Source organism: Phyllostomus discolor, chromosome 14 (genome assembly GCF_004126475.2).
Source record: "Phyllostomus discolor isolate MPI-MPIP mPhyDis1 chromosome 14, mPhyDis1.pri.v3, whole genome shotgun sequence".
Classification (NCBI taxonomy): domain Eukaryota; kingdom Metazoa; phylum Chordata; class Mammalia; order Chiroptera; family Phyllostomidae; genus Phyllostomus; species Phyllostomus discolor.
In genome coordinates, this window is record NC_040916.2 from 45,508,630 (window position 1) to 45,522,619 (window position 13,990).

General features: G+C 45.3%; 1 protein-coding gene across 1 annotated transcript; it reads right to left on the reverse strand.

The window, feature by feature from the left end:
- Nucleotides 1-1,141: 1,141 nt before the first annotated feature.
- LORICRIN (loricrin cornified envelope precursor protein) lies at nt 1,142-5,724 on the reverse strand. The gene is made up of 3 exons (XM_036015226.1): nt 2,533-5,724; nt 2,304-2,421; nt 1,142-2,168 (listed from the first exon to the last, which is right to left on the reverse strand). Exons 1-3 carry the CDS (start codon nt 2,761-2,763, stop codon nt 1,378-1,380), a joined length of 1,140 nt encoding a protein of 379 aa, XP_035871119.1. The 5' UTR covers nt 2,764-5,724; the 3' UTR covers nt 1,142-1,377.
- Nucleotides 5,725-13,990: the final 8,266 nt, after the last annotated feature.

Consider the following 13,990-nt stretch of genomic DNA (forward strand, 5'->3'; position numbering starts at 1 on the left):
ATTATCCTTTCCACATTTATGACTCTTCTTATATTTGTTTTATACATTAAGTCTAGATATTTTAGTTATAGTTAGCAGGAATAATAGGGAAAATACATCTACTACATCTGGACAGAAATAAAAGTTCTTCTTTCATTAAAAAAAACACACACACACAAAAATTATGCAGTGGTTGGGCTATTGGATCTTTAAAGCTCATACCTGTTTTGATCTTCATAAGTTACTGTTGTAAAATAATGAAGGTGATAGTGACTGTAAATAGAAGAGCTTGAGAGAGATAATTTGTCTTTCTGTCCCAATTCTTTCTACCTAAGTGTGATTGGGTAGAAAGAATGCTTTTCAAAAAAAAAATTTAGCAGGTATTTTGCATTGAATAAATCCATACATTGGCATTTACTTATGGCAAATAGAATTGGGAGATGAAATAAGGCCTAGAAAGTTTCTGACCTGGCTGATGTTCTACATCTCTTTTGATGTTCCATATCAAGTAGTGGAGTAACTGTAACTTCTCTCTTGCTAAGTGGAAAACTTCCTGTGTTTCCCCATGCTCTGGTACTGGTGTTTAACACTTTATACACTTATTTTTCTAAGTTAGGTGAAGCTCCTTAAGAGTGCAGGAAATAGCTCCTCTACCTCTTGTTCCTACAGATGCCTAGTACAAGCCTTACATACTGTAGAGGCTCACAGATACCTGACACAATTATTCCTTCTGTCAGCCTGGGTAGCATAAACTTGGTGCCCCTAAGGTACAGCCACCTTGTTTTCAGACTTTGCAGAGTAGGCTCTGGACTATGAGACAGCATCTGACCAGGGCAGCCCTGTCTTTAAAAACCATTGAACTTTATGAGAAGACCTATGCTGGCTACTCAACGCAATGGAACTGTTTATTGAAATCTTTTCCCCAGGATCTTTGTATTTGGGGAGGCCTTTGAGATCTTAAGGCCAAAATCAGAGTTCACATCTTTGGTTACCAGCCATTCTTCCCACCCCTGGTGACTCCCATCTACCTACCCAACTCCCCCTGTCAACAGAATAAATATATTTGTTGACTGAATGTACCTATCCGTGAGTGAATGGAGAAAAATAGAGAAAAAGAATGGAATGAAGTTGGAAGATACAAAGACTGCCGGACACCCACAAATTCTCATGATTTGCAAATTTATTGGCTGAGGAGGCATCGGGGTTGGGAGGTAGTTGTACAGAAACTAAGGCAGAAAAACTGCAGAACAAAACACAGCATGAACGCTCAGTGACTTTTTCCAGGTGGGTTAAAACATGAATTTGGAAACCTCAATGCAATATCATGAGAGCACTAAGCCCATCGGCGCCCACGGAAAACAGCTCCAGCTCCTTCGCCTCCGTGGCGTCCAGAGGGCCTTATTTGCATGGCCAGGTAGGCGCCTGCTTCTGCTGGGTCTGGTGGCACACTGGCACGCCTCCAGAGGAACAGCCGTCGCCGCCGCCGCCGCCTGAAGAGCCGCCGGAGAAGCAGCCACCGCCACCGCCACCGGAACTGCCGCCGGAGAAGCAGCCACTGCCGCCGCCACCCCCTGAAGAGCCGCCGGAGGAGCAGCCGCCGCCACCCCCTGAGGAGCCTCCAGAGAAGCAGCCGCTGCCGCCACCGCCGCCTCCAGACGACCCCCCTCCACAGCTCTGCTGGGGCGCGCACGAGGTCTGGGTGGTCTGCTGGGAAGAGCAAACGGAGCCGCCGCCAGAGGAGCCCCCGCCAGAGGAGCCCCCGCCGCAGCCGCCGCCGCCGCCGCCAGAATAACCGCCACCCCCGCAGCCGGAGCCGCCGCCGGAGGAGCCGCCCCCGCAGCCGGAGCCGCCACCGCCGCCGCTAGAGTTGCCTCCGTAGCTCTGGTACGTGACCTGCTCGCAAGAGCCGCCGCCGCTGCCGCCGCCGCCGCCGCCGGAGTAGCCACCACAGCCGGAGCCGCCGCCGGACGAGCCCCCGCCGCAGCCGGAGCCGCCACCGCCGCCAGAGTAGCCACCGCAGCCGGAGCCGCCGCCGGACGAGCCGCCGCCAACGGACTTGACGACTCCACCGGAACCACCTCCGCAGCCTCCGGAGCCGCCGCCGCCGGAGTAGCCCCCGCCACAGCCGGAGCCGCCGCCGCCGCCGCCGCCGCCGAGGGACTTGACTCCACCGGAACCACCTCCGCAGCCTCCAGAGCCGCCGCCGCCGGAGTAGCCTCCGCCACAGCCGGAGCCGCCGCCGCCGCCGCCGGAGTAGCCCCCGCCACAGCCCGAGCCGCCGCCGCCGCCGCCGCCGCCGAGGGACTTGACTCCACCGGAACCACCACCGCAGCCTCCGGAGCCGCCGCCGCCGGAGTAGCCCCCGCCACAGCCGGAGCCGCCGCCGCCGCCGCCGCCGGAGTAGCCCCCGCCACAGCCGGAGCCGCCGCCGCCGCCAAGGGACTTGACGACTCCACCAGAACCACCTCCGCAGCCTCCAGAGCCGCCGCCAGAGTAGCCCCCGCCACAGCCGGAGCCGCCGCCGCCGCCGCCGCCGCCGCAGCCGCCGCCGCCGCCGCCGCCGCCGCAGCCGCCACCGGAGCCGCCGCCGCCGCCGCCGCCGCAGCCGCCGCCGCCGCCGCCGCCGCCTGAGGTTTTCCCACAGAACACTGGCGGCTGAGGGGTGGGCTGCTTTCTCTGGTGAGACATCTCGTCGGAGGAGGAAGGGAACTGTGGCAGGAGAGCAGAGAGCGCATCACTGGACCAGTGGCAAGAGGATTCAGGGGAGGAGGCAGCTGTAGCCATGACAACCCATCATCATCCCAAGTAGCACTGCCTGGCCAGACTCCATGGAGTCTCCTGGTTCAAATCTCTGAGAGCTTTCAGTTGGAATTCTTAGGATTGATGCTTTTAAAAAAGAAGCTCGTCCGCTCTCTACATAGCCTAGTTAGTGGTGCCCATTGCTTTCTCTCTCTCTCTCTCTCTCCCAGCTCTGCCTCTGACCTCTTGTGTGATTTTGGAGCTCCCACCCGTTTCCTAGCTTCCTGTAAAAGGAGAGGTTAGAGCACTTCATCTCTAAGAGCTTTTTAAATCCTCACAGTGATTTCCTGAGTACAAGTAGAAGATTATCACAAACCTTGACCTGGGGTGTGGGGGTGACTTTACCCATCCCCTGCAGAACACAAGTTTTCTCAGAACATCAGAGGGCTGTTGTGCCATATTCTCTGGAGAAACTGTTAGTTCAAGCGCTTGGTCTATCCCGCTAAGCTTGGCCATGATCCAGGGTCAGTTATTAGAAAAGGCAGGCTCCCCTGTGGGCCTGTCTGGACCCCATTGGTCTTCTGGATGACCATCTCTCATTAGATGCCATTAACTACCACCCTTACTACTTGTTAAGTCCACGCTTGATGGAGGGGACCAAACTAATAGGAAATGGTGTCCCCTCTCATTTTCCTCTCAGAACATCTCCCTCTGTAAAACAGGATTCTCAGGGTTTCTAACATCTCCCCTATCTGCAGCGTTCTCTGACTCATTCTCCCTACTATTCTGTGAGAATAGGTTCAGCCTCTCCTGACAAGTTCACGAGGTCCAGCCCAGTCACAGGCCTTCTGGGACATTCTCTGTAGAGTGCCCCCGCTGTGCCCTGCACCAGGTCTGCCCCTACAGGGGTACCAGAGAGATAGGAGATAGTCTTGCTTTGTGAAGGTTACATTCTGGCCAGAAGACCAAACACCATCTGCACAAGAGCAGCTCAACCCCACTTTCTTTCCTGCCAGAATCCCCTCTAAACATGAATGCAGCTGGGAAGGCAGAGGCCCAGTCACTCTCAAAGCAGAGAGATTCCTTGCCTCTCTGCCCCCTGCTCCACCTAGCCTATGCAGGCCTGGGCCAGACCAGCTGAAAAGTCCAGGGTCAGTAGAACCCACACTTACCTGAAGGAAGGGTGAGTGAGGAGAGGGAGACACTGGCTGTGTGAAGAGCACTGGAGCTTCTGAGGTTTTATATCTTAGCTATGAGTCAGCTATTGATTCGGACCAGCCTCTTATTACGTGACCCATGTTGTTACCCCACCTCTCTGCGATTGCAAGCATTCGTGAAGATTTTGGCATTCTTGAGATGGGCAGCCTAGTGTGTGACTTGCCCATTCTCTGATGCAACCGTGTGGCAGGCTGGGCAGGGGGATGGCCAGCCAGAGTAGATGGCTGACATTGTTTTAAAAACTTCTAGCATGGGGTACATGCCATAACCAGAGGTCCATGTTTGAGGAATATGTCCTCGACTCTTGAGGTAGCGTAAGAAATTCACACTGAAGATTTCAGTTCTTGGTCCAAGGAGTGGAACCTGTCAAATCCTACAGTTTGGATTCTGATCCCATTGCTAGAAAACCCTTGTAATTTTAAAGAGAACTTGCCCCTGTTCTTACAAAGTCTATCCCCCAGTGTCCTATGCGCTTTGCTGGGATGTTTCTGTCTTGTCCACTAGTTTTTCCCTAGCACCCAGTTCTGGGCTGCACATCATGGGTACTGCTGCAACTAATAGGACACTGGAGAGTACTTTGATTTGTTCCTGGAGACAGCAGGGGATCTGTGAAAAGTGATCATTGATACTGAGTTTTCTTGCAGAGGAGCAAGCTAGAGATCAACCATATAGCCCTTGCCAACACAGCCCTTTGGCTTTGGTTTCATGTGTTGTGTGGGAACAGTGACCTCAACCTAGTAGGCAGCCATGGAATGGAATGGACTTGAGGTTAGGTGTCTGAGTTTGGGTGCTCCCTTTGCTATTTGCCTCCTGTGTCACTTTGGGTAAAGTCACAGTACTGTAGTAGTACCTGCACATGGGAGACTCTCAGTATTTTCTGACTTGAATGAACAAGCTTAGTTACCTTATCTATCAAATAGGAATAGGCCCGTTTATGGGCCCGTCAAGAAGGAATAGTTTTATGTAAAGTGTAGAAGGTGAAGCTGTTCTTTTATTGTTTCTTTGTATAATAGTACATTCTTTTTTCTAACTTGTACTATGCTTGGACACCAAGGTCAGGAGGGAGTTCGTAAATGACTTGAAGCAAGCTCTTCTTTAGGAAAACAACTCAAAACTTTCTTGTTGAGCCTAGGCCAGTAGCATCACCTCTGTGTTTGAAGAACAGCATGCTCCTCCTTCTTTCATCATTTTGACTCAATTGCTATTGTTTAAGATATCACATTTGAACTTTGTTCCACCCAGCTATGTGTTGTAATGATAGCTCCAATGATAAATTGGTGGTTAATTATGATGGAGTTTTAATAATCCAAAAGATCCTGATTAGGCTGTGAACTTTGGAAACTTGTGGCACTAGTTTTAGTTTGGACAGCATGAACTCAGGTGAACACAGGTACTCCCTCCTTGGAGAATAGCCAGGAGGGAGATGGCATCTGTTGGGGAAGGCAGGTTTTTCAGTTTGAAGCTGAAGCACATGGAGATTTTGGAGGGAAACAGCTACCAACTAAATGATTGTCATGGATACAAAAAAAGAACATTTTTTTCAGTTGGATTGTACTAGAGAAGGGGAGCTCATGTGGCCCATGTTTCAGCACTTATCTGTGGGCCCATGTTAGCCCCATCTGTGTGTTCTTTAGTTCTCAGGAAAATGTAAGCAAAGTATGTCAGTGGTGTGTTCTTGAGAAGGAAAATCTTTCATTCTGAAATCATGGACTTTCTACTTTTTTCTTGGTGTTAAAATATAATTTTTAAAAAAAGTGATGGTGACAGGAAATTTTGTTTCTTTCATGTCCTTATCAAAATGAAAATTTGGCTATTATATATTGGTTACTATACATACACACACACATTTTTTTTTTGAGGGCAATGTTACTTTTCTATGACATTGCAAAGCTTGGGTACCTCAAGTGTGAGTGATCTCAAAGAGTTAGTTGTTTTCAAATTGCCAATATTAATTTAGAGGGCGTATGCCTTAAGAAAGATATAGTTTTTTTTCTATCAGACTGAAGAGCCTAATTTTTTTTCTTTCATTAATCTAGCTAACACAAGTGTACTGGACACTGTACTAAGCATTAAGGAAGATGCCAAAGCCTTTCAAAGCTGTGCATGGATCTCCTTGGTGGATTTGGGGAAGGGAGTAACTCCTTGTCTGTCTCTGCCACCCTGTATAGTGTTTCATTAGGAAAACCTTCTAACTAGTACATCTACTTTGCTAACACGTAGAAGAGGCTGATGCAATATAGTGTTGAGAGCAGTGCCAGATCCTTGGGTTCTCAGCCTGAGTTAACCTGCCTGAGGTGTGATTGTATGAATCTGGTTCCCCAATTTATTTCTCCAGACCAGCAGGAGTCCCAAAGGGTTATCTGTATGGACAGCCATTGATGATCTCAATTTAGCATATCAGCAAAGAAATGATGGAAGTTTGTAGAATTAGTACACTTAGGTATTTGGAGTTTTGTAAAACTTGGCACATCAGGCTTTTAAGATTTATACCCTTTAGACATTTAACTCCTACTCTGTGCTTGCTGGCAGGTCTGGGATCTGCAGTCTGACAGATTAGGACATGGTTCCTGCCTGGACATATATCCTTAGAGGGGACAGACTGTAAAGCAAATGTTTCACAGTGCCCAGGGTGGTGCAAAGCATTAATAGGTGTTCTGTAAATCCTGGTGGAATTGGAAGGGATTCTTCAGACCCATTGACTAACAATAGCCATGGTATGAGGGAGACATGGTCCCTGTGTCCAGCAATTCCTAGTCTGGGGAGATTACAGCTTTTGAGTTTGGGAAACCCTAAGTGTGATAGAAGCCTACTCATCGCAATCTTTGATACCTAAAGCTGTAAATGAATTCTCATGACTGAGTGCCTGACAACATTCCTGGCTGAGGGAAAAAGGGCAACAGGTGTCTTGTAAAGAATAAAGTGGACACAGGGTAGGGGATTGGGAGTGTTGGCAGGGCAGGCACAGAGCTTGGAAGCTTTTAAAGTGGATTATTTGAAGGGCAACAGTTTTCTCTAAGAGTGTGGATCCAGAAGGTGTCTCAGAGCCTCGGCACCCTGTTGGCTGCAATTTTCTGACTCTCTCCAGCCTCCTGGGTAAGCAATTTTTGAAGAGATGGTTGACTCTGGTTGCTAAGTAGGGAAAACAGCTTACAAGTCTGGGAGAAGTCCAGCTTTGTAGTGGCTCACAACTCTGTCCTTTTCCAGGAAGCTTTCTGAGGTTCATTCCACCCATGGTTCCATCTTTCTCACCACTTCCCCTCTCTAAGGCTTTAAGGGACACTTGCATGGCATATCCATTAGCCTTGTCTCCTTCAAGTTATACATTTTTTAAATGGAAGTTATGTGTATATTTACTTTCTCATTTTTAATTGTTATTCTGTTATAGTTATCCCAATTTTTCTCCTTTTGCTCTCCTCTGCCCAGCCCACCTCTGCTCCTAGTCAATTCCTACACCATTGTCCATGTCCATGGGTTATTCATACATGTTCTTTGACTAGTTCCTTCACCTTCTTTCTACTATTACCCCTCTCCCCCAGCCCCTATGGCTGCTGTCTATTCCATGTTTCTGGTTCTATTTGCTCATTAGTTAATTTTGTTCATTAGATTGCCCTTAAAAGTGAGATCATGTGGTATTTATCTTTCACCAATTGGCTTATTTCACTTAGCATAATATTCTTTAGTTCCACCCATGCTGTTGCAAAAGATAAGAGTTCCTTCTTTATGCTGTATAGCATTCCATTGTGTAAATGTACCACAGTTTTTTGAGCCACTCATCTACTGATAGGTACTTAGGTTGTTTCCAGCACTTGGCTATTGTAAATAGCACTGCTATGAACATAGGGGTTCATAAGTTCTTTTGAGTAGTGCTGCTATGAACATAGGAACTTATAAGAATTCATAAGGCATTTCAGCATTCTTAGGGTATATTCCAGCAGTGGAATCACTGGGTCAAAAGGCAGTTCCATTTTTAATTTTTTGAGGGAATTCAGTACGGTTTTCCACAACCAAAAATACACTAGGGTTCCTTTTCTCCACATCCTCACCCAGCACTTTTGTTTATCGATTTATTAATGACAGCCATTCTGGCAGGTATGAGGTGATATCTCATTATGGTTTTAATTTGCATCTCTCTAATGGCAAGTGATGTTGAACATCTTTTCATATGTCTATGGGCCATCTTTGTGTCTTCTTTGGACAAGTATCTATTCAGATCCTTTGTTTATTTTTTAATTGGATTGTTTGTCTTCCTGGTGTTGCGTTGTATGAGTTCTTTATATATTCTGGAGATTAAACCCTTGTCCAATGTATCATTGGCAAATATGTTCTCCCATATAGTCAGTTCCCTCTTCATTTTGACGATAGTTTCTTTAGCTATGCAGAAGCGTTTTAATTTGATGTAGTCCCATTTGTCTATTTTTTTCAAGTTATAATTGTCCTTGAGAGGAGAGTTCTTATTAGTTCTTTGCTGTGGTCATTGAAAAGCAAGATAGTGCTGTTTCCATTTCAGTTTCAAATCCATTTTTTCAAAAAGATATGAATGCTTTTAATGATGAAGATAATTATAATTGATTGAAGCCTGGGACTTCTTAATATATAAAGTGGGATACACAAAAGAAGTAAAACACCACTGAATCTCATTACCAGCTCGTGACCATCTACCTCTAAATTTCACAAAGAAATTTCGCCTTTTTTCCATTTTCTCACATTTTTATCTTCTACCCTCACATAAACACTCATAAAATGCTTTCTCTTTTGTCATTCTTAATTCCTTTTCTTCCTTTCTCCCACTGTGGCCCTTTTGGAAAAAAAGAACATGAGACAAATACATGCAATTATTACAGGCTTCCTATCAGGAATGTCTTTTTCAAAGTAGGAAGATACCAAAAATTAATCATAGCATTTGGTAGTGATATAGGAAAAAGAATATTAGACTGTTATCATCTCTTCAGTCTTAACCTGTTGGTAAGTCATAAGTAAATTCTGATACACAGGTGCTGCTTTCAGGAATTCCCTGGGGCTGCATTGGGCTGTGGGTGTGACTGCTCTCTTACTCACAGACTGTTAATAAATAAGATTTACTACTGAAAACCAGAATCTGGATCCACTTTCTGTCTTGAGCAATAAACCTTGTTCCTTGGACTTGCTGGTTATCCTTAATTTTTGCTCATTCTTCAAATTACACTCCTTATTTCAATAGCTGAACTTGTTGAAATTAGGTGGATGACTTGGGACAAATCTTCCACTGCTTGCAAAGGTGGAAATGATCATGATTTGGTTGTAAGTCTCTAGTGACTTCATTTGGGTCTATGCATGTGCTCAGAGAATTTCAAGGTGAGGGCCTATGAAACCATTGTCTACATATGGAACAGGTTTTTAGGGCCTTCCCTTCTGGCTTGGAGAACCATCCAGGCAAGATCAGATTTCCCTGAATCTCCATATTCCTATCTAACTCAGGGCTGGGCCCTAGAGTGAGCATTTGATAAATATTTGTTGATTAGCCAAAGAAATGGGGAGAATTTAGTCTTATCTCCCAGGACAAATGTAATCTGATTTAGTTTTCCGTGGAGAGTAGCTTAAGTAAATTGTCCACAGCAAACTGCTCTTCTCTGTCATCCCCTACCTTTTATCCAAGGTGCCTAATTTCCCTATTGTCTCCTGCTTCCTATTTTTCAGAATATCCCTTAGATCACAGCTTTCCAGAGACCTTGACCTCCTGTGGTCCAGTGGTCAGCTTTCTGGCCGGACCCAAAGTAGCACCAGGGGAGCTGTGAGGTGTGCTCATCTCTGGTATGTTCTCAATGATAGGGATCAGAATTTTTTCTCTTCTGATGTCTTCCGGTCTTGTTGAACCTGTGCTCTAAACCTGGCCCAACCACTAATGACCTGTGAGCTTGGGCAAGGCACTGTCCCCCAGATCTCAGTTTCTTCACTTATGAAGTCAACCTGACTTTTTCCCATCCAGGATTCCTTTATGCTTCCTCTTCCATGGCTCTTCCCTGAACACAGAGAAGGGAGAGATGAGGATGGCCAGAGGCAGTGACAAGGAAGAAACTAGATGGGATGACAAGAGCCATGAGCTGCTGGGAAAGAACACAGAAATTTTCATACCTCCATGGGTGCCAGCCTTAGACTCAAATCAGGGGCATTTGGGGAACTTCTCTTTCCAAGAGTGATTCCCAACCAGAGCTGACTGTGGAGAAAGAGGAGGAGGGAGGGGTACAGCAGGAGGAGGACCTCTGAGGAAAGTTGGCATATGTTATGAGTAACCCTTGCTGAGTATCATTACCCAGGGTGGATATAATTGCACGGGATTAAGAAAGGCATGTGGGCAGGGTAGGTTGCTGTAGGTTTTCCCATAGTTAGTATATGTGACTTTAGATCCCAGAAAAGGATTAATTTGGCTCCTCAGTGCTCCTTGGCAGTGATTCCCCTTTGGTGGTGGAATTGGCCCCCTAATCCTCTAGTAAGTCATTCTACTGTAAAAATGCAGAGGAAAAGTAGCTTCAGTATAAACTGAAAAGCAAAGCAAAGAAAAAAAGGCACCTATAATTCTAGTATCCAAATACAAGTGATGTTCAACTTCTGATGACTATTTTTATATTCTCTTTTCTCTTTTTATTTCTACTTCCCTTGTATATAAATTCTCAGTTTTGGGTGCTGATTTTTCATGTCACATTGTTATCTCACACATATTCCCATTCCCTCTGTGGTCTCTATAGCCATTCATTTTAGTGGTTGTGCTCTATTGCCCACTCCTATTGTTAGCACTTACACCTTCCAGTTGTTCTGTGACCTCCGTACCCTTGAGAACTCATTATTGAATTTCGTTGGGTCTTGGTTGTCTTCCTGGTAGACTGCTGGCAGGGACTTTATCTTCCTTTATGTGCACAGTGTGGCTGCATAGTAGGTGGGGAGAAAGGTTTGTTATGGGAGGAACCCCCAACCCTTTACTTCTAGTCTTTTCTGATTCTCCTTGTGCAGAACCCAGTGACTCAGTTCTCCTAGACTGTCTAACACCACAGATTCATCATTTTCCCTGCAAATGTTGTTTTCATCTTGTCTCCTTAAATGCCATCTTCTCTTCACAGTCTTCTGGGCCAGGATTCTCTTGGAGGTGTGTGATTGGAAGCAGCCTGTTTTAGTATATGTGAGAAGATATGGGGAAAGGGCAGAGAAGGAGTTGACGATTTAGTGGGTGTTTGGAAAAGAAGTCTCTTAAGACGTTTGAGTATAGTGCTAGCCTAGAGCCCAGGGGACAAGGGGATGCAGAGAAAAAAGAAACTGGGAACTTCTTGGAAGAAGTGGGTTTGGAAAACAGTAAAAACTGTAGGTAGGTGTCTCCAGATTTGGATTTTTGTTTGCATATTGTTATGTGTATACATATGGGTGTATGTGTGATATGTGTATGCATGTGTATATCTGTGTGTACATGTGTGTATGTGTGTGCAGTGTGTGTGTCTTCTTTTCTCAGAAGCCCTGCCCTCCACAGACTTTAATATCTTCTTATACCCAGCTCTTTCACACAGAACCCATTCTCCCTTTCCTGGGAAAATGGGCAGGATTGCAGGCATTCTTCCCAGGTCCCAGGGTTGTTTGCTGATTCTCAATTGTTAGCCAGCCCTCGGTGTCCACAGCAACTGAATTGTGTTTGGAACCAACTCACATCATTCTCCATGACCATGGCAGTGGATTTGTCCTGGTTATGTTGTTTTTCTGCTAAAAATCTTTAGTGTCCCCACATTAGGGTGCAACCCAGATTTCTTAGTCCAAAGGGCCTTATGTAGTTCAGTTTCTGCCCACCTTTGACTATTTCCTTATAGAAGCATTTTGCTCCAGATACCCTGCTACCCTACTGAGCCAGGCTGCATTTAATGCCTTCATAGTTTTTTCTGTCCTTTTTCCTGTACCTGTGAACGTCCCCTTTCTGTCATTTGTCTAACTTCTATGTTACCTTTCAATACTCTAGCCAACATCACCCCTCTAAGAAACCTTTCCAAACACCTCAGTCTGACTGAGAGAGCACCTCATCTCCCAGCACAGTGATTCTGTCTCCCACTAGACTGAGGCCTCCTTGGAGGGGAGACATTGCTCATTCACTGTCTTGCATCTAAGCATTTAGCACGATGCCTGGCACAGCCCACCATTAATGCTGATAGGATGGATGAATGATGAAGCAATGATGCCACATTGTCTGCTTCTGGAATTTTCAGTGACCTGGATATCAGGTGTTTTAGTTTGGGTGGAGAGGACATTAAGTCTCTGTCCTATTTTTACCTCCCAACAAGATTGTTTGCTCCTGGAGGGCAGGGATGACCTTGCAACTCTTGGTAAACCTGAAGCCTGTGGACACACAAGGCACTGAGTCAGTGTTTATTGAAAAAAGAAAGATGTAGATATAGCATAGGAGAAATAGTCAATAATATTGTAATAACTATGTATTGTCCCAGGTGGGTACTGGAAATATCAAGGTGAACATTTTGTAAAGTATTGTATATGATTGTTTAACCACCATGCTCTACACCTGAAATTAATACAAAATAATATTGAATGTAAACTGTAATGAAAAAATAAAATTAGACTTCTGACCAAGATGGAGGCATAGGTAGAAATCCTTTGCTTCCTTGCACAACCAAAAGAAGGATAACAACCAATTTAAAAACAATAAACAAGCAGAAATGTCAGAATCAAACTGCATGGAACTTTGACAACCAAGGAGTCAAAGAAACATTCACCCAGACTGATAGGTGGGGCAGAGATGGGAGACGGACAACTGAGCTGAGAGGATGTGCGGCAAGGCAGTGGATACCTTGGACAAGGCGGGACTGGCTGAATGGGAAACTAAAGACTCAAAGGTAGCTGTAAAGTACTGTGGGAGTTGTCATGTGTGAGAAACTCCCAATCTCACAGGAGAGTTTGTTGGAAAATGGGGCTAGAACAGAGCAAGTGAGTAGCATTATTCTCCCTCTTACCCCTCTCCCACAGACAGCACCACAATGCAGTAAAGAGTGTTGTCCTGCCCTAGTAAATGCCTAAAGCTTTGCACCCTTGCAACATAACAGGTGTGCCGAGATGAAGATATATGGCCCAAATGAAAGAACAGATCAAAACTCCATAAAAAGAGCTAAGCGACAAGGAGATAGACAACCTATCTGATGCAGAGTCCAAAACATTGGTAATCAGGATACTCACAGAATTGATTGAGCTCGGTCACAAAATGAAGGAAGAAATGAAGGCTACCCAAAGTGAAATAAATATATATACAGGGAACCAACAGTGAAAGGAATGAAACTGAGACTCAAATCAATGATTTGGAACAAAATGAAGAAATAAAACATTCAACTGGAACAGAATGAAGAAACAAGAATTCAGAAAAATGAGAGCCTTAAGAACCTATGGGACAACTTTAAGAGTCTCTAACATCTGAATCACAGGGGTGCCAAAAGGAGAAGAGCAAGAGCAAAAAATTGAAAACTTATTTCAGCAAATAATGAAGGAAAACTTACCCAATCTGACAAAGGAAATAGACTTCCAGGAAGTCCAGGAAGCCCAGAGAGTCCCAAAACATTGGATCCAAAGAGGAACACACCAAGGCACATAATCATTAAGTTACCCAATATTAAAGATAAAGAAAGAATCTTAAAAGCAGCAAGAGTAAAGGAGTTACCTACAAAAGAGTGCCCATAAGACTATCAGCTGATTTCTCTAAAGAAACCTTACAGGCAAGAAGGGTCTGGACAGAAGTATTCCAAGTCATGAAAGGCAAGGACCTACATCCAAGATTACTCTATCCAGCAAAGCTATCATTTAGAATGGAAGGGCACATAAAGTGCTTCCCAGATAAGGTCAAGTTAAAGGAGTTCATAATCATCAAGCCCTTATTATATGAAGCGTTAAAGGGACTTAGCTAAGAAAAAGAAGATAAAAAATATGAACAGTAAAATGACAACCAATTCACAACTATTAACAACTGAACCACCCCCCCCCCCCCAAAAAAAAACCCCACAACAACAACCCCAAAACAAACTAAGCCAACAACTAGAATAGGAACAGAATC